The sequence below is a fragment of the Salminus brasiliensis genome, chromosome 2, assembly GCF_030463535.1.
Source record: "Salminus brasiliensis chromosome 2, fSalBra1.hap2, whole genome shotgun sequence".
Classification (NCBI taxonomy): Eukaryota; Metazoa; Chordata; class Actinopteri; order Characiformes; family Bryconidae; genus Salminus; species Salminus brasiliensis.
In genome coordinates this window covers 46,874,504-46,894,539 of record NC_132879.1, presented here as the reverse complement: position 1 = coordinate 46,894,539, position 20,036 = coordinate 46,874,504, and the positions used below count along the sequence as shown (strand labels likewise).

Sequence of the window (20,036 nt, the reverse complement as noted above, 5' to 3'; positions counted from 1 at the left end):
GCAAAAAGGCTAACCCATCTGGGTTGAATCAATATGGGTGCCAGATACCAATAGAACACCTTCAGTGGCCTTGTTAAGTCCATGCCTTAGCAGGTCTGACCTATTTTGTGGAAGCACTGGAAGAACAGCATATTAGGCAGTTATAATGCTTTGGCTCATCTGTGTTTATATACTACATTTCTTCCTACTGAAAAAAAGAGGGTGTTGTGCAATTGCAGATCAAACTCCACACTAATCCTAATCAGAATATGAAACCTGATTCTTCCATTGCTGGAATACCGCAAGCCTGTATGAAAGCAAGCAGTGACAAGTTAGACACTTACACAACCACTGGCAGCTTTCTGACACTGGTCTGACAGCCTGTGCCAGACACACAGTATGAATTATTCAAGCAGGGTATATGAGACCTGCTGATCAGAGAGAGTAAACCCCCCGAACACCACAGCTAACTACAGATAGTGGGCTGGATCCCACTTACCCACAGGACTTCAAGATGAGAAAACCTGCCTTAAAAGACTAACGGCTGCACACGCACACACGCACACACACTTCAGAGCTGCTGCACTGTGTTTTGAGAAGTCAAGGATGACTGACAGCTGACAGTTTTGCAAGGGCAAGCTACTTTTCCATCACTTCCCAGAGAAAACATCCACAGCTAGCATGAAAATGTATGTCATACTGAGACACACACACACACACACACACACACACAGCGTAGTCAACAGTAATCCTACAATACAATTTGTAAGCTTGAACAATAATGTACATTTAGAACAAGGATTAATGCTCAGTACAATGAACTGTATATACTGTAATACACATGTCTGCCATGGCAATGTGTAAATACAGTACATTGCAAAGGTTTTAGGTACCTGTGATCTTTAAGTAAAAGCACCTTATGTAGGCAGTAAGTGTTAGTGCTCATTATTAAAACATTAATATAAAAAAATAGCGATTTTACATCACTATGTTCATTAAAACATCTTCAAAGCTCTCCTCGTGGAAGTCTAGTTATTATCAAACCCCTAGTTTAGTGAATCAGTTCTTAATGATGTTAAACCTAAGTCTAAGGGCATTTTCTCAATTTTACATATATTCTGGAATTCTGGAAATCCTTTTAGAAATTCTTCATGTATGGTATGTCCTGTCAAAACGTACCTTTATTTATGTAGACTAATTGTTTTGGTGCTTGGTTTACCAGTAGAGGAATAATGTATGAATAAAAAAGACGAGTTTCTGAGTGTCCATTGGACAGCTTCACACAAACCCATTGACAGATGCACAAATCCATCAATTACAAATGAGAGGTAGATGAAAGACACAAATCCACCAGTTAGACACAGCAGGAGACAGAGACTCATCTTCACAGCCTTGTAACTCCGAGTGAGAGTCATGTACAACCTTGCAATGAGATACAATTGAAAGGACAGGCTCTACAGATTCAGGAAAGCTTTCCACTGTATTATCGCAAAGATATTAATAGAAATGTAGACTAACATCGAATGTGACGTGCCGGCATGTTCCGAGACTCCAGAAAGTTAAATCAGATGAGCTGGTGATGGAATTGAACACTGTGACAAAGACTGTGTCAGTGAACTGACTACAACTTTAACCACCATCATATTCTCCCAATGTGGCTGCTGCTCTTTTACCGCTTCACCAGTTTTGACTAGCGCTAGCCAGACTTCCACTAGTGAGCTGGGTTTCTGAGTCTAAAAATGAGTCAGGACTTTTTCATCACAGTCATAACAGTACTCTCATTATTCTGTATTACTCAGCCACGGAAAATACAGCTTTCCATTCTAGGATCCTTTTAACTGAAGGGTTTGTTGATTAGGAAAAGCCTTTAATTGGTGAAGAACCTTAATATTGTATTTTTTAAAGGTTCTTCACACATCTTACATCTTATTTACAACAATGACTCTTTGAGGAACCATCAGTTGTCTTTTCAAATTTCAATATTTCAACATTGCTAATGCAGCTAAAAAGTAGCTTAAACTGACACAGACAAGTAGACAGTATGTAGCTGCAGAGCTGACCAGCCCCCCTGTCTGGATCGATGCTGGTCAGTAGGACGTTGTCCTGCTGCCTGCTCTCCAGACCATCTTGGAGCCATGTGCCCTTCACCCTCTGCCCAACCCAGTGAACCCCGCCAGAATGCTCAATTCATCTTTATGACAGGACTGATCCCTGCACAGACTCTTACTAAACCCATTACTCATACTGAATTGTTCTTTACATATTCATATTTTTATGGCAACCATATATGTAATCTTTATTCCTCCTGATGAGACTGCTAACCTTAAAAACCTCTGTTTTTCAGTGCTTAAATCTGAGCATTCTGTGTAGTAGTAAGCCCACCTATACTCCATCCTTCGTTTTCATTGCTGTGTATCCAATAATTATTTCTGTATTTAATGCTTGTGGTGTTGTTTGTTTTGTTAACTGGTGTTGACCAGAGGAGGATGGGTTCCCCTTTTGAGTTATGATTCCTCTCAAGGTTTCTTCCTCTCACTCTGAGGGAGTTCTGATGCCAATGGCGCTATATAAATAAACGTGAACTTTTTTTATATTCCTTTGAGGGATAAATCCACTCACTCTCATTGACCTTGCAAAATGAAGAATACAAGTCTCAAGGCTCTTTTCACGCTTTGTGTGTGTGGGAGAAGACTGTGAAATGATCTGATCTGAGCTGATGCTATTTTCCACAAACTCATTACTGCACAGATAATCTATGGAGGCACAGGTTTCTAAGAAGTTGTTATTCTGTGTTTTATTTCTTTTCTTTTTTTTGCTACATGGTTTTGATCTCGTTTATAATGTATAGTGTCCATGTGAGTACTATTTTATGTGGCATTCACTGTCTTGGCTTTTACTGTCCATTCTGTAATGGATACACTAAAGAAAATCTTCAGCAACAAACGGGGTAATAAGAATAAAAATCTATACACTGAAAAAATGTCAACTGTGAAGCATAATGTGGGGATTGTGAGGAAAGTGCAAAGGCATTCACTCAAATGTGTTGAGTGTGTAGAGCCAGCGGCTGTCTGTGCATACGTGTGTGCTCACCTGTAGTGATGTAACGCAGTGCAGACAGAGAGCAAGCATGCCCAGTGCCAGCATCAGGGCAGCGACGTTGCGTGCGTCCCACAGAGACTCCACTAAAGGGATGCTGCCTACCTGCAATCGTAGTAAATCACAGGTATCAGTAATGATAGACTGTAGCTTTTACGACCCAAGAATGGACACTGCATTTTTGAAGAATTATTATGAAACATTATGGGGCTATAGTAGAATACTCTGACCACATCTTGTTTGGAATAACCTTGGCCCATTTTATCAGCTCTGCTGACCATATAGGAGCATTTTGTAGTCCTATAATTACAGACTGTAATCCATCTGATTCTCTGCATGGTTTGTTAGCCTCCTTTCACCATGTTCTTCAATGGTCAGGTTTCAAATTTGGATTTTTTATATATGATATGTTTTTTTTAGGATACAGGTTAAAATACAGCATATAACACACAGCATGTACTGCCATAATGTAACATTTTGGTTACCTCTGGCCAAATTGCATGTTCTGTGATTTCCTCCCCCACAGGGAAAACATTTTAATTCACAATAACTGATTAATTTGCTTAATTTAACATAATGGAATTTTACATAATGCTATGTTACTCTTTTTTGCAGTGTGTACAATACAAACTTAATTTCAATTAGAAAATTAACAAAGCATTTCATTTAAACAGGGGTACCCAAACCTTTTCACAGGTCTGTTCAGAATGTACCACTGGATGTAAATACTGTTTTTAGCAAGTGGTGAAATTCCATCAGTTTGTGTTCTGCACTTTAATTTACAGAGCATTCTTTAATAAGATTTTTTACAGGACGGAAATACTGAATGTTACCTGCCAGTCATAGCAGAGCACTATAGGAGCCAGCAGCAGCCAGGCATTGAAGGCCAGAAGATAACAGTAGGTGAGAAACCTAAACAAGGGAAAGAAGTGAGTCATATTAATGTACAAGACCTTGATACTCAACTACACTGTATGTCTAAATGTTTGTGGACACACCTTCGAATGACTGCATTCAGCTACAACTTTAAGTTGCCCATTTCTGACACAGAATACACACAGCTTGTCTAGTCCTTGTCGAGCAGTACTGTCAATAGGACAGGACTTTCTGGAGCACACAACCTATTGGCACCATGCCTAATGCCAGGCGTGGGCTAGAGGGGTATAAAGCCCCCAGCATTCAGCTGTGGGGCCGTGGAACTGTGTTCTCTGGAATGATAGTGGGGTGGTGATCATCCAACATCCCGATCTCACTAACATTCTTGCTGCTGAATGCAATCAATTCTTCACAGCAATGCTCCAAAGTCTAGTAGAAGGCTTTCCCTGGACAGTAGAGACAGTTACTCCAACTAATCTTTTTTAATACTCTGGATTTCAGAAGAAACCATGAATGAGCAGGTGTCCCAACACTTTTGTCCACATAATGTACATCTCAAAAACTGTCAAAATGACCATCTCGCTGATCGTTATATGAGTGTTAATGTACAGTGCTATTGCTTGCCTGGTGAGGAGGACTGGTGAGAAGGACGCTGGATTGTCCTGCTCTGAGAACAAAGGCATGGACCCACCCATCAACCACAAGCGAACAGACAGGATCAGCAGTACCTACAGAAAACACACACACATGCACAGCTCTAAGAACAAGCCATGTCTATATAAGTATGCAAAGCAATACTGTGATAAACACACTTACGTATACGCAGACCACGCAAGCTCGCTTGATGAAAGGCCAAGAGACTCGGATGAGCTCCTTCACTTTGGAGCGTGACAGGTGCCTGAAACGTTGCAATAAAAAAAAAAAAACAGCTGCTTAATCACTTGATGAATCCATGACTTAATCAGCTAATGAGCTCTGAGTGAGAGGAAGAAGCAATCAGATCATCCATCAGTAATTACTGTCATACAGTTACCTATGCTAAATTCTTACGCTCATTCATCCCACATTAATTCAGTAACTATGTTTCACACTGTGGTCACAGATTACACACCCTTCCAAGACAATCTAGAGGTGAAGCTAGGGGTCTCAACCAACCACATACGCACACAGATACACACACACACCAGCGCCAAAAAGACAAGCCGAAATTGAATAAACGCAGCCTTGTTTGTGAGGTGCGGCGTTTACAGTGAATATTAATACAGCGTGACAGCTGTGACAGAAGATGTGAAGTGAGATGAACGAGGGAGTGCTTGGAGGAGGGGCAGGACGAGCGCTCCCACAATTCACAGCACTTCTGCTGATTGATTCACCAAAGCGCAGGAGAGAGCTCTTCGTAATGGCTGTGTGTTTGTATGCACGTGTATATGTGTGTGTGTGTGTATCTGCCACGAACTCCATTATATACTCTAGGGATTCAGTTACAGCAACAGAAGACAAGACAGTATTCACCAAATTACCGTACAGCCCTCCCCCCCGTTCTCCTGATCTCATTGCCCTTCATTTTTCCTTCAGACTCACACAGATAAGAATCGTGATGAAGTTCGATCCAATTTACTCAATATATTCTTTCCAATGAAGCTTTTTAGTGAATTGAACTCCATGTGACAACACCATTAGGCTCTCAGGAAGATTGACTGAGCTTTACTGAGCGTACATTTTAAAAAATAAAGGTCCTTCAGATGTCTTTTTTCAAATGATGCCATAGACAAATTCGTTTTGGTTGAGATGTGTGAGTGTGAAGACCCTTTTAAAGGTCTAAAGAATGTTCACTTGATGTAAAGGTTCTTCACATACATATTTGTGGACAGCCACGCTAATGAATGCATTCAGCTACTTTAAGCAGCATCCATTGCTGACACAGATGTGCAAATGAACACACACAAACACACAGCTTGTCTTGGCCCTGAAGAGAAGTACTGCCGTGAAGTACTACAGTACATAAACCTATAGGCACCATGTCTAATGCCAGGCATGGGCTAGAGGGGTATAAAGCCCCCCCTCCAGGCATTGAGCTGTGTGTTCTCTGGAATGGTGGTGCTCTGTCTAATACTTTCGGGGATGAAGTGGGGTGGTGATCATCCGACATCCTGACCTCACTAACACTTTTGTCACTGAATGCAATCAAATCCTTACTGCAATGCTCCACAAATTAGCACAAAGCCATTCCTGGATAGTACATACAGTTACTTCAACAGAAGCAGGATAAACTCTTTTAATACCCTTGATTTTCAAGAGAAAGAAATTAATAAGCAGGTGTCCCAATACTTTCATCCATATAGCGTACCTCAATTACAACCTTGGTTCTTTATGGAACCAAAAGTGATTCTTCTATGCACTGTTAAAAGTATAAGATCCTTGAATTTATTTGAAACTGAGGAGAAACCTCTTAAGGTGCTTTGAGGAAGCTTCATGAAAAGGTTTTTAGAAGAAAAGTTTCAAACTGAAGAAAAACAAATAGTTCAAAAAGTTCCTTAAGAATCTTATAGTTTTACAGTGTGGCATTGCTGAAAGCACACAGTGAAGCGTTATTGTTTTTAAGAGTATTTGTTTTTTCATGATTGCATTCTTTACAACAGAGGTTTGGCTAAGATAATTAATCCACAGTCCAGCCTATCTGTGAATCCATGTAATCTACTACCAACGATGCAGCCCAACAATACTGGCAGTGCCTAATTTCATTTAGTCCCATTGTCTTAAGTAAATTGCTGAAATGCTGACCTGTGATGTACTAATTGACACATTGCATAGCTTTGTTTTTAGCACTCTAAAAAGAACATTGTAATAATTTGTGTAATTGGCCTATTCACATACTTTATCTGATAGTGTTGCTATCCTCTCACGGTCTTCTCTGCACTCTGTGCGGTTAGATAGCTGAAGATATTGTACACCATTTACCTTTTAGCCTAGCATTTACAAGTTTGGCTTTCTAGTGCTGTGCTATCCCTTCTATGTGTGGCTAGCTTAATATCTGAAATTGTGCCTGACTTTCTTTTCAGTGAAGAGACAACAGTGTTTGAGGTTCATGGTGTGTTACTTCCATTTACCGAACTCTCCTTCTCCTTCAGCTATGCCAAGGTAAATTCAGTTTTCCATACGTTTTTTTGAACAATATGGAAATCGTGAGCAATGATGAGCCATGAGTGATGGGGGAAAGGGAAAAAGCAAGGCCAACTGTGCTCTCCTGGCATCACTGTAGATCGAACCGGCTGGGTCAATGCTAAGAAGTTGACAATGCATTTCTAAAGCAATTATTCTGACTTCAGACTCAAAAACAAAAATTCAAGTCATTCCCATATCACCCATCATTACATGAGAGCCAGACAAACTGCAGACAAACTGAAATTTAATTCACTGAGAGCCTCAACTGACCACTCAAACACTTCAACCATTTTCCTGCATCAGAGCTTCAGTTTTTCAGTAGCCTTCTGGAAATCAAAGCTTTAAGAGAATATCAACCAGACCCGGTGAAGCAGCAGCACTCAGGCCTTTCCACCGCAGCAGAGTGCACATCACTTTTTCAGCTGAGCAGCTGTGTAACGAGAAAGGAGTGTGTTCGAAAGACATACTCGTTAATATTGCAGCGGTGTGGAATTACAGCGGGGGGAACATGAGACAGTCAAATCATTTAATATTAATCCTGCCCATCAGATCTGCTCCATCTAACTCACCATACACAAAGACTTACAGCCTACAGTCATTACTCCTTCAGTCAATCACACTGCTGTGGGTGTGGGTGCATGTGTGGAAATGTGTGTGTTACCTTCTCCAGGGCCGTGATGAGCAGAGAAGATTTATGTGCACTTCTGAAATTTTAACACAGTTACACAGCTTATGCTCTCTAGGGCAGACAGGGAATGTGTCACAGCATCATGACAGTCATTTAACTGTAACCTTTTAACAGTCAGGCTAGCGGCAGCTTTTAGTGTTTCCAGATGCTCTAATGGCATCTGCACTCCGGATAACAGCATTGGCATTTGCACTGATTGGTCTAGCGTTAGCTTTAAGCCTTTCCAGACGCTCCAGAGACACTGACGTGGCAGATAACTGCATCTCCACTTGCTACACTTGGCCTAGCATTAGCTTGAAGCCTATCCAGACGCTTCAGAGGCACTGACGTGACGGATAACTGCATTACCACTTGCTACACTTGGCATAGCGTTAGCTTTAAGCCAATGCAGCAGCTCTAGAGGCACTGACGTGACAGATAACTGCCAGCTAACAGCATTGCCACTTCCTAATTCCTACTTCCTAGAGATAGCTTTTACCCTTTCCAGCAATGCCAGAGTTGTCCACAAATGTTATTCTTATCATTTTTATTTTATTTTAATTTGTTTACCCAGTTTCCTACAGATCGTTAGATAGCCAATTACCCATCCCACTTTTTAGTACTCTCCCCTATCACATGTAATGCTCCTGACCCTAGGATGGTGATGGTTGACAAATGCTTCATTTTTTCACCACCTGTTTATAAATTGCCACAGATGCAATGTCACTGGCAACTAGCATGCTCAGAAAGAGGAAAGGGCAGGGTACCCAGCTCTGATGCACCGGCAAGTAGACAGCTGTGCCGGCCAGCATCTGACGAAAGTGATGTGGGGAGAGATAGAGGCATCTACCCTCCTGGTACAGAGCAAGGCCAATTGTGCTCTCTTTAGGCTCCAGCTGATGATGGCAGGCAGCAAAACAATTGTTATTTTTGATTTATGACTACTTTAACTAATTGCTGGCTCTCTCAACCAGGCTTGAGTGCTCATTTACTCTAAAGCCAGACAGTTGATTTATGGTGGTTGCTGTGGTATATACCTTGGAAATGCCTAGAATCTTGGATGTGTTGGTGCTCACTGAAGAAGTGCTGCTAATACCTACAGTTCTGAAGCAAAATATTCCAGGCTTTAACATTTTTTACCATTTAAGTCACTCAGAGATGAGCAGTGCAGACAATAAAAAGTGTACGTCGAAGATCAGAGTGCTTCTGCACTGCTCCCGGTGGACATCTAGATCTTCTATAACCACAGTAACAAAGTTACATTCATAATCAGTGTTCTTGTGCATTCTGAAGGCACTTCTGTACACTTCTAGCAGATATGAGTGACTGTGCTGTTTACAGAGTTCAAAAAGATCTCAATGGTGCTGTAGGCAGTCAAGGAGATGCACAGCAATACTGCAGATATGGCTGCAATAAATATCCTGGCAGAATTGATTAGCTTATGGATCCATAAAGTTAGAAAAAGGCAAAATCTAGTAAAGGATGCTTCAGTACTATTCAGATGTAGCTGGCCATCTATCAGCCTAACCTACATAGTGCCTCACTAATACATGAAACATATAAGAAATATTTTTTATTCACTGAATCTGAAATCTAATGATTTGCGTTTATTTGCTCAGTAGAATGCTAATATTAAAATAAATGTAAACGAATACAAAAATTGTGGTTTTATATATTTCACTATCATCCAGACCCTGGTTTGGTAAATCAGTGTTTAACGGTTGTTAAATCTGTGGAGATGGTGATGGGAATCCGCTGGCTGGAGGTGTCCAAGAGATATCTGGAACTAGCTCACAAGATCTCAACTACTTTCTTTAAACTTGGTAACATGCACAAAACACATCCTATCACTAAATGATAACTGCAATGATACATTTTCAAATGACAGTAAAAACCTTAAAATTAAGCTTAGTTAGTATCACTGCACCCCCCCCCCCCCCCGCACCCCCAAAAAACATCTGATCTGGAGACAGGCTCCTCCTAACAGTCTCGCACTGCCTACAGTGTCTTCCTGATATTATTCATCTAGGGCTGTCTTTAATAACAGAAGCAATAGCTGCATATCTCACCTTGCATCACATAATTCAGCAGATACAGTAATATCATATTTCAGTCACATCATCCGGCTTGAGCATATATCATTGACGCAGTGTCGACTCTTGAATGATACTGAGTTAATGAATCAGCACTGTGCATTTCCTTACCTGACTACAGCAAATCAAGACTATCAAGATCCTTTCAAACTCTTATAGTTTGATTAAATTCAGCAGTCACTCATTCCTGACAGAAGTACATAGAAATGCATGCAAAAAGCATGAGGCCACAGAACAGTAAATAAGAACATAACAAGTGGAAAAACACTCCTGATCTTCCATGTGAGCATTTAATTGTCTGCACTGCACATCACTGAGTGACTTAAAGGGTATATAAATTTAAAGACGAGAATAGTTTGCATTGGAGAGCGTAGGTATTAGCCATTGTGGTTATCACAAATAACAAACCATGGATGCCTCTGAAGGGTCTGGAAGGGCTAAAAGCTAATGCTAGTCCGATCGTAGCCAGCACTGATGTGGTTTTCAGCATGCGATTGCCTCTGGAGGCATTCAGAAGCCCTTGGATTAGACTGAAAAGGCTAAAAAAAGCTAGCCCAGCTAGCTGGCTAAAATTTCAGCCACCTCTCTGCACACTGTCCCAACACCAAGAGGACACAGCGAGGACAGTAACATTATCGGGTAAGGCCTGGGAATAATTACTAAGAAAATATGTTTGTTTTTTATTCTGTTCTTATTAGAGTTCTAAGCTAGGCTAAACTAGGGATCGCTTGGCTATGATACGTGTCTGTGGACTGTCTCATCTTTATTCATGAGTCCAGATAAAAAGAAGAATTAGCATTTGAGGCAAAATAACAGGGTTGTAAACAGGGTTGTACACCATATTAGTTCAGAAAGTCTAGCTAATTTTGCTCCTGGTTCATAAAAAAAAAATTAATATATATTTACACACACAGACACACACACACACACACACACACACACACATACACACTCTATGACCAAATGTTTGTGGACACTCCTTCTAATAAATGCATTCAGCTACTTTAAGTTGCACCTATTGCTGACACAGATGTGCAAACACACAGTGTGTCTAGTATTGTAGTATTACAGTAATGCCAATAGAATAGGACTCTATTGGCACCATGCCTAATGGCAGTCATGGGCTATAGGGGTATAGAGCATTGAGCTGTCGGACTGTGTTCTCTGGAATGATGGTGCTTGTCACTGTCACTGAATGCGATCATGCAATGCTCCAAAATCTAATGGACAGTAGAGACTCAGAAACAATGAATGAGCAAGTGTCCCAATACTTTTGTCCATATGGTGCATATTTGCATACATATGTACATAAAGTGTATAAATGTGCATGCAGTGTGCGGGAAAAAATGCGCCATGGCATGTCTGCTACTACAGTAGCCACACACTCGTTTTTGTGCTTGTGTGTGTGAACAGATGAAAATAGAAAGAGTGTTTGCAAGCAGAATGAAGCTGCTGGAGCATGTCGCTTTGCTGCGTCTCTAACTCCATCCCTTTCCTCTAAAGAGAACCTGCGCATCCCTGCGAATCACCATGTCACACTCCACTAAGCCTTACACTCGCTTGGACCTGAATTCGTCTGAAGACGTGTCACATGTTAAGTATCTGGGAACGTAATAGAAGTAAATGATTTTGAGAGAGAGAGAAAGAGAGAGAGAGAAAGAGAGAGAAAATGAGAGTGGGAGATAATGAGTGGCTGGAGCTGAGGGGGTGCAGTGAAGGAGTGAGGTGCTTGTTTGTTTCGCCTGATTGACTGTCTTTGTTTGCCAATTATGGGCGCGGCGGCAGGGAGCAGGCGAGGCGTAATTGGGAGATTGCTTTGTGCATTCTCTATCAGTGAGCTGTCTGCTGATCTTTGGCCGCCTCATTTGTTGCTGTAATTTGCCTGCTACCAGCCAATCGGGCCCAAGAACATCAAAGCACCTAATGAGACTTGCTTTAAGGACAGCTTAGACATTTTGGTCAAAATTGCCTCATAAGGCTTGTTCTGACTAGTGAAAGTGTTATTAGTCTTTCTTAAACGAGTGGGATAACAGCGTGTAGAAAGTAACACAATGAGCTACTTTATCCTGCTACAGTATTGTGCATGAGGCTCTGGAAGAAGTCGCAACACTTCCTCAGGGCTGCTATCAAACGCAAATGCGATAGAGAATCTAATGCGAATTCCTCTTTATTAAGTTCTGTGCTTGCTGCAGTGAGAATGCCCTATTAAATATGACTTCCTGATTAAAGGTTTCGCAATGAATCAGCCATAATAATTAGCGGGTTGTGATGATAGTGACTGATATTGATTATATCAATCTCCAATGTGTCTCTCTTACACAAACCGAGCCTAATGAACACACTCATTTACAATGGTGTGCAAAAATGTGGACACCTCTGTTCAAATGAAACATTTTGTCGATTTCCTATATGAAAATAAGTGAACAAATTCTCTGCAGGGAACATTTTAGAGCACAATTTTCATGTATATGCTGAACTTAAAGCAGCAGTATGCAGCAAAATTGTCTTAAAGCAACAGTATGTAGCATTTCTACCTTAAAATAACAGCTTTAAAATCATGATGATGCTCCTCTCTGATTTGTAATAGTGAGAACAGTGTCTCTGTCATTGCTACTCTGAACTCAGCACTATGTAACTCTGGTAAGGCGGGCAGGATACACTCATGAGAACCGTGTAAAGCTTAATAAGCCATGTCATATTCGTGTAAAATCATGTAATGCTACTCTACCACGTCAGTCCACATGCTTCTTTCACTTTCAGTGACTGTTCTCTATATCTCAGCTCCATCAGGAAAAAAAAGTGTCCTTCCGGGTTGGCTCAAAGCACAAATTACACTTCCTGGCTGTAGGGGGAGCCTAGGAGAAAGAAATGCCAATTTTCCATACTGTTGCTTTAAAATTAGAGCCTTAAAATCATGTTGACGGTACACCCTTTTGTAATAGGGAGAATGGCGTCTCGGTCATTCCCACTCCGGGCTCAGAATGCTGCTACTACACTATGTAACGTTGGAGGAGTGGTTACGACACTGCTTGTGGGAACTACATAAGACTATGCACTATTTGTGAAAAGTCCAGTAGTAATATTCTGCCTAATCAGTCATGGTTCTTTCACTTCAGATGGTGATCTCAGGTTTTAACGTACCGAAAATGTTCCCCACCAATATGTTAAATTAAGTAAATGGACAGAGATTTGAGATCTGAATGTGTCTTATTTAGTTTTTTTTTATAGTCTTTCTTATTTATTCATTTTCACAAAGCATTTTGTACAATGCACAGGATACACGCAGTGTGCTACTGGTCCGTTCTAACTGTATTTGTAATAATATATCCTTTTTTCCAGTCTGACTATGCAGCGTCAATTTAATCGTTAGATTAATCGATTATTAATATAACTGACAAAGACAGCGTCAACATCTTTTCCACAACAAAGTTATCTGAGCACAAACCGATCTGTTTTGGTTTCACAGTGAAAGAACACAGCCCAGCACACCCCCACCCTACAGGGGGGCTCACAGTGTAACCAATCTGATTGTTGTCTTTAGACACAGTGAACATTCAGTCCGCAAAAAATAAACTCCCTCATTGTTCTTAAAGTTAAACTCCCCCGTTTTCACCTTTTCTTCCCCTCTCTCTCCCTCCCTCGCCCTGTCTCTCTCTTTCTTTCTCGCCCTGCCTCTCTCTGGCTTACTGTCCGGCTTTCAGTTTGATGGAGAGCGGGTGGTAATTCATAGCTTCTCCCAGGCAGGAGTAGGATTGAAAGCATATGGCCCATCACTCTGCTAAGCTCCTCTGTGGAATTCTTCATAAACATTCCAGTCCAGTCCAGTTCACTCCAGACAGACAAAGAGGGCAATGTGCAGCAGCACTGCTGCTGTCAATTATTAGGTAAAAATAGATTGAATTTATCAATGCACTGATTAACGTAAATGATATAACTTCCTTAAAAAAAATAAACTATGTATTGTCACTGTCACATAATACGAAGCTTGCAGCTGTTCTTTACATTGTGTAAAGATTTCATGGATCAACAGAAATGCTGCAAGATGACCTGAAATAAAGTAGTTTTACACTGACTTCCACTGAAAGCCAAGAATTTTCTTTCCTTCTGTAAAGTTTACAGAAGGAGATACAAGGTTTTTGCATGACAGTGCTGATACGCTTCACCAACAATAATAATACTTTATTATACAGGATGTTTTAGCCATGTTATTTTGACCAAGATGCGTTTTTTTGGCTGTTCAAATTTATACATAATAAACTTACAGAAAAAACTATCAAACTATACCAAGCCCAAAGCCAGTCTACTAATTTGAGAACAGTAACACAAGCAGGTTTATTGTCTCTAGTATAAGCAGGCTTCTCTCTGGAATTTCCAGGTTACTTGTCATGCTGATAAGGGGTTACTTGAGAAGGGTACTGCAAACGTGAACTACAAGTTTCCCCAACTTAGTCCTCAGACACTGTGGTTTCTTGCTAATTCCATATGAAATTAGCTGTTTATGGGGAAGCCATACTGGTATACATAATAAGTTACTGTGGACGCTGATAATCAGTGCAGCAGGTCGGCTGCAATGTTAGTGCTCAGATACATCAGTACATACAAAAAAAAGTGTTTAAATATTCTAGGAGGTTGGTCTTGAGGACAAACACACCAACATCTAGGGATGCACCCATCCAATATTAAGATGGGATATCGGTCCCAATATTAACAAAAAATTAGCTGGATCGGGTATTAGATAATTAGGCCGATCCATGGATCTGATCCTTTCACTTTAGTTTGGTGGTGTAAGACTGCACTAAATGTGCAAATAAATAAATGACAAATGGCAATTTAGTACATTTATATCTGTGTTAATTTGTTCTATTATATAAAGTAATGTTTAAGTCAATCCTGATGCCTTAAGTCTCTCCCACATGGTGAGGTATATGGTTTATTAATTCAGCAATGGTATCGGACTGGTATTGGGTATCGACTGATATGCAAAGCTTATGTTTTGGAAATGAAAAGGCTGGATTGTGCATCCCTACCAACAACATGCTGCTTCCACACCCATACTTTATAACTGGGGTAATGTTTTTTGAGGAATGGTCAGTGTTATACATAGTGGTTTGAAATCGGACCAAAAAACGTTTTTCTCATCTCATCTGGCCACAAAACCTCATCCTACATTTTTGCAGTGTCACTCTGATGCTTTCTAGAAAGCTCTAGAAGTGGCTTGGAGTGTTTTTCCTCAGTAATTGATTCTTTATAGTCACTCTTTAGACCATTTAGACCAGCTGTATGCAGAGATATGGAAATTGCTGACTGGTGCACCTTCACTTGAGTATTATTCACTGAACTCTGTAGCTCCTTCAAAGTAATTGTTGGGCTCTTTGGGGGTTTCCTTACAATTTCCCTTCTTACCGACCATTCAAGCTCTGCGTCAAATAAGGTTATGGATACAGATATGGACTGAGTCTTCATTTGGTTTGTATTTATGCAGGTTCTCTGATTCTCAGCTTATGGATATGGACATAAAGGAACAGTACTAGGGCTGGGCAATATGACAACATTTTATTGTATCGTGATAAATGTTCTTATTGTGGTTCACAAAATGCTTTTCTAAGCATATTGAGGATATTACTGATTAAAAAACCCTGATCCACTGCATGTCCTACTTCATTATAAACAGTGTAATTAGACTGGTTTAATTAGATGAATAATAATCACTATACTCAGTTTGGGAGAGTAATGTGATGGGAATATCTGAATGGTAGGTTTTAAGAATCTGTCACTAATGATGTATTTAGTCTGTGTATACATGCATCCTGTCAAATATTGTGTATCGTGAAATAGTATGGTGAAATAGTATTTTTACCATATCGCCCAGTCCTAAACAGTACCACTAGAAATCGTGGGGGCAGTGAAGCCAAGGTTGAAGTGAAATGCGACCACTGCCATATGGACACAACAAAGAAGAAACACTGGCAGGAACAAAAATGCCCCCACAGACTATTGCTGTTTACATCGCTGCCTCTTTTTTGCGGTAAGTGTATTATCACAGCCTCCTCCACCATCAGCATGTTTGGAGTAAAGGGAGTATGGAGTAAGGTTTGAAAAGTTTTAAAGAGAAGTCTTGTCTAGGCAGTGTCTGGGTGGAATGATGCAGCTCTCTCACAATTGATCCAATAGTGATTATTAAGATGGATAAACATAAAAATGATATCATTTAGTCTTATCCTATCTTGTTCCAAATCTCTTATCTGTCTACTTGTACTGAATACTGATGGAAACAGAATTTTTCAGTTAATCATTTTTGACAGACTTTTTCTTGCATAAAACCAAAATCCCCTTGAGAGTCAGTCTTTTAAAACTAAGAAGGCAGCAAAAAGTAGTGTCATTTCTAATCCAGATAGACCTAGTGACTTTAAAGGGGGTTGACCACCTATGTAGGGCACTGTGTAAGTGACTACACCTGCACTCTTAGTACAAAGAACTGTTTCTTGGCATATACGTCATGGGGGAGCTAGAAGGGTTGAGCACGTATTCTGGCTAACACAGTACTACCGCAGTGCAGGTTCTGGTTAGGCAAAATATCCTCATATATTCCACTTGGCTGTGATGAATGGATTAGTCTGTAGCCTCTGACTCAGCAAGAGAGCAAGGGATGCAGGAAGCATTAGCATGGCACCTGCTGATGAGCATGAACACCCACCTGCTTCCCAGCCGCTCCCCGCTTTGAGCATTGAACCCCTTGCCAGGTCACCCCATTTATGCCAGTTTAGACTTCCACATGGTAGCAAACTGCACATAGACTGTTATAAAACACACACACACACACACACACACACACACAACACACGCAGCATATACATACAAGAAGAGAGGCTTGCGACAGAGCACCAGGCTGTCGTAGAGGACACAAACTCCGAAGACTGTGATGCCGGTTTCTTTGACAAGCATAGCACAGGTACCGAGGAACAGCGAGAGCGCTAGAGAACACGGAGACACTGTTGAGGGGAACGAGTCCACCGTGCTGCACTCTGACACACTCCTGGGAAAGGAACACACACACACACACAGAGACACTAACTCACCATGTGCATCTCGCTGCTGGGTATATTTCTGTCCAGGGCAGACTACATAATATTTATACCATTTGTCAAGAAATAACTGGAAATGTTGGATATGCCAAACCCAGAATGCTTGTGAGATTTGGAAAATAGAGCAGATAAGAGGGGAGGACATTCTTACCTAATATAGGAGAGAAAGGCCAGGAGGAACAACATACTGGCCAAGACATCTGCTCTCCCTACGATGCCAGTCACCTGAAACAAACACAAATATAACCAATCAGAAACTTTTTGAAGGGGGGTCTTTAGTTTGTCCAATTCTGTCAGTTATCCTGGTCTCCCCATAATAGGATGCTGCCACCAGTCTTTGCTGGTGAAGGCTTGCACATGCTTTTTTTGCAGCCCCGTAAAGCGACAGCTGATCGTGAAGCTAGCTGTCCCTTTCTGTTACTTGACCGAACTTGTGCCAGGGCCAAAGGGCCGAAGCTGGTTTTAATGTCTTGAACCCCTGGCCAAAAAGCATCGTTCCTCACAATCTCCCAACTATAGGGCCAATGCTTACATATATTCATATAACTGAATAGTGCATATAACTGGACTTCTAGGAGTTTAAAGGGGCCACAGAAAGTATCTATTCAGTATTTGAAATGATCTGATGTCTACCCTGAAGCGGATCCAGATGCGGTTGTATACACCCATTATTTACAACCCTGTTATTTTTTTTTTACATTTGTCTCAGAAAACGAAATACCAGCATCAACAACACTATACTGTTTTATTTCATATTTATATTATAAATAAGTGGCCATGGCTTTGCATTTTAATGCCACCTTCTGGACATTTGCCATTGCCAAGATTGGCAGCCATGGCCTTATAGTTAGAGAAGCTTGGTTCAAGCCCCTGATCTGACAGGGCCCGAATGAAGTGCCCTTGAGCAAGGCACCAAACCCCCAACGTCTCCCCAGGCACCACAACAAGGGCTCACGGTATGTCACGTCCATGTATTGAACTAATTATTGAACTACAAGGTAAATACAGTCCTAGTGCACCTTCAACTCTTAACCGAACCAAAAGCCCCTTTGCTCTGTCAGTTTCAAAAACTTCCCTGAAGACAAATCGGGAATTCGTTTAGTTGAAATCATAATCACCAAGGAAAATAATAATAATACTCATGCATTCAATGATGTACATAAAAAGGACGTTTTAAGGACGTTCTGTAAGAGGCGGGTCTTTGTTCTGTCAAATATAACCATTCTTCACACTTCGCTAAATAATTCAGAACCGTTTGGTGTCCCTCCAGATATGGAAACATGTGGTCGGCTGAAGGGTAGTCAAAACATCAGAAGGACAGATGAAAACAGCAGTAAAAAAGCAGTCATAAATCTGAGCGTTAGCTGCTTCCTCCAGCCAAAGCCTGAGATAGAGGTCAAAGAGGAGAAGGCGGATGTGTATTCTTGTCCACAGCGTGCCTTGAGGATTACACTTTAAAAGACATCTGATTGACATTCCCGAGGACAGAGGGAGAAAGACAGAGGGATTTTCATTGACTGTTTACTGTCCTCTGCACATCCTTTCATCACTTCCATCCCCTTCTTCAAAATGCAAAGAATTCTTTATTTCTCTCTCACTCTTTCTCTTTCCATCCTCCCTCTTCCCCATATTTCACCCCATCATCTCTGCCACAGGGACAACTGTTTAAATGATCTGAAAATACACTTTCCACTCCCAACATCTGAGGGCTCTGAAGCCCATCCCCCCTGCAAGCTGAATTCCACAACAGCTCATCACACACACACACACACACACAAGCCCTGCAGAGAGACCTGCTGCATACTACTGCTTACACACTGCGTGCTCTGCATGTAGCCATCATCTGTTCTAACACCAGCCCATGACCTTAAAGGAATCCTACACCCAAAACCAAGCTTGCACTGCTAATACTGAACATAATAGCACATGTAGCATTATGTCAATAGCAATATGCTAACTGATCTCCAGTCTTTTATATTTGCCACACTAGCATGGTTGCTCCTCTATATGTCAATATACCTGCTCCTACCATGTTGCGGAGGGGAAACCGACACCAGATCATCCTTACCCATCCTTACTCTGGTGAAGCAGACACACTGGGTGCTTGCGTGGCTTTTTGGCTAGCTCTAGCCAAAGCTCTGGCTAAGCTAACATCTTACCCGACAGCCTCACAAGCACCAAACACGTGCGCTTCACCAGAACGTCATGACCGAGATTTCCCTCCTCAAAATGGTCAAAGCAGACTTATGCATGTTTGGGTAGATGTTTTAAACGTAGCACTTTTTTAACCCTTTGTTTGGAAGGCGATGGATGGCATTTTATATGGTGCCCCACATCACCCACAGTGCCAGGATCTTTTTGTGTTGTGTTCTCTAGCTGGCTAGCTAGTTAGCTATGTTCTAAATAGCTCTACATTACGGTAAATAGCCTGTTGGAATATTGAGTTAGCCCAGCTGGCTGCACTGTGTGATCAGTGTCCACAACATTAACCTACATCAGACTGCATTCACTTTGAATACGACACAACCACAAACCATTGATATGAAATAGCCAGAAATGACTCGGGGAGTGGTTTCTTGGCACACTTTGAGCCTGTAAATACCAATGAATCATTGCTTGAATGCTTTAACCCACTTGAGTATTGTTGGTGACCATGTGCATCCCTTCATGGTCTAATTTACCCGTCTTCAAAAGGCTACCTCCAGCATGATAATGCACCATGACGCAAGTCATTTCACACTGGGTTCATTTTACTGGCCTTCCCAATCACCGGATCTGAACCCAGTAGAAGGGATGTGGTGGAATGGGAGATTCACAGCATGAAAGTTGTATTATGTGATGCAATCATGTCCAAATGGACCAGAATCTCAAAGAACTGGCAGACAGGCCAGGAAGAATAAAAGCCTACCAGTGCAAGAACAGCATTTCTAATGATAATGCTTGGTGTAAATTTAAATACGCACAATGAAAGATAAGCACCACTGTCTATAACGATGACACGTTTTACTGCAATTAACGTTATAGGTAATGGCGCAAGTCCAACAGCTAATAGAAGCAGGATGAGGGAGCTGGAAGCGCCAA

The 20,036-nt window shown here is 41.2% G+C and overlaps 1 protein-coding gene across 1 annotated transcript in view; it reads right to left on the bottom strand.

Annotated features, from left to right (window-relative positions):
- The window catches only part of tmtc1 (transmembrane O-mannosyltransferase targeting cadherins 1), a 59,332-nt gene that overhangs the window by 20,783 nt on the left and 18,513 nt on the right, over positions 1–20,036 (bottom strand). The window contains exons 3-8 of the mRNA XM_072672958.1: positions 17,107–17,180; positions 16,730–16,906; positions 4,768–4,849; positions 4,576–4,679; positions 3,909–3,987; positions 3,070–3,180 (exon numbers count right to left, since the gene is read on the bottom strand). Of these exons, the coding sequence (XP_072529059.1) occupies positions 3,070–3,180; positions 3,909–3,987; positions 4,576–4,679; positions 4,768–4,849; positions 16,730–16,906; positions 17,107–17,180 (627 nt within the window). The remainder of the gene's footprint in view (positions 1–3,069; positions 3,181–3,908; positions 3,988–4,575; positions 4,680–4,767; positions 4,850–16,729; positions 16,907–17,106; positions 17,181–20,036) is intronic.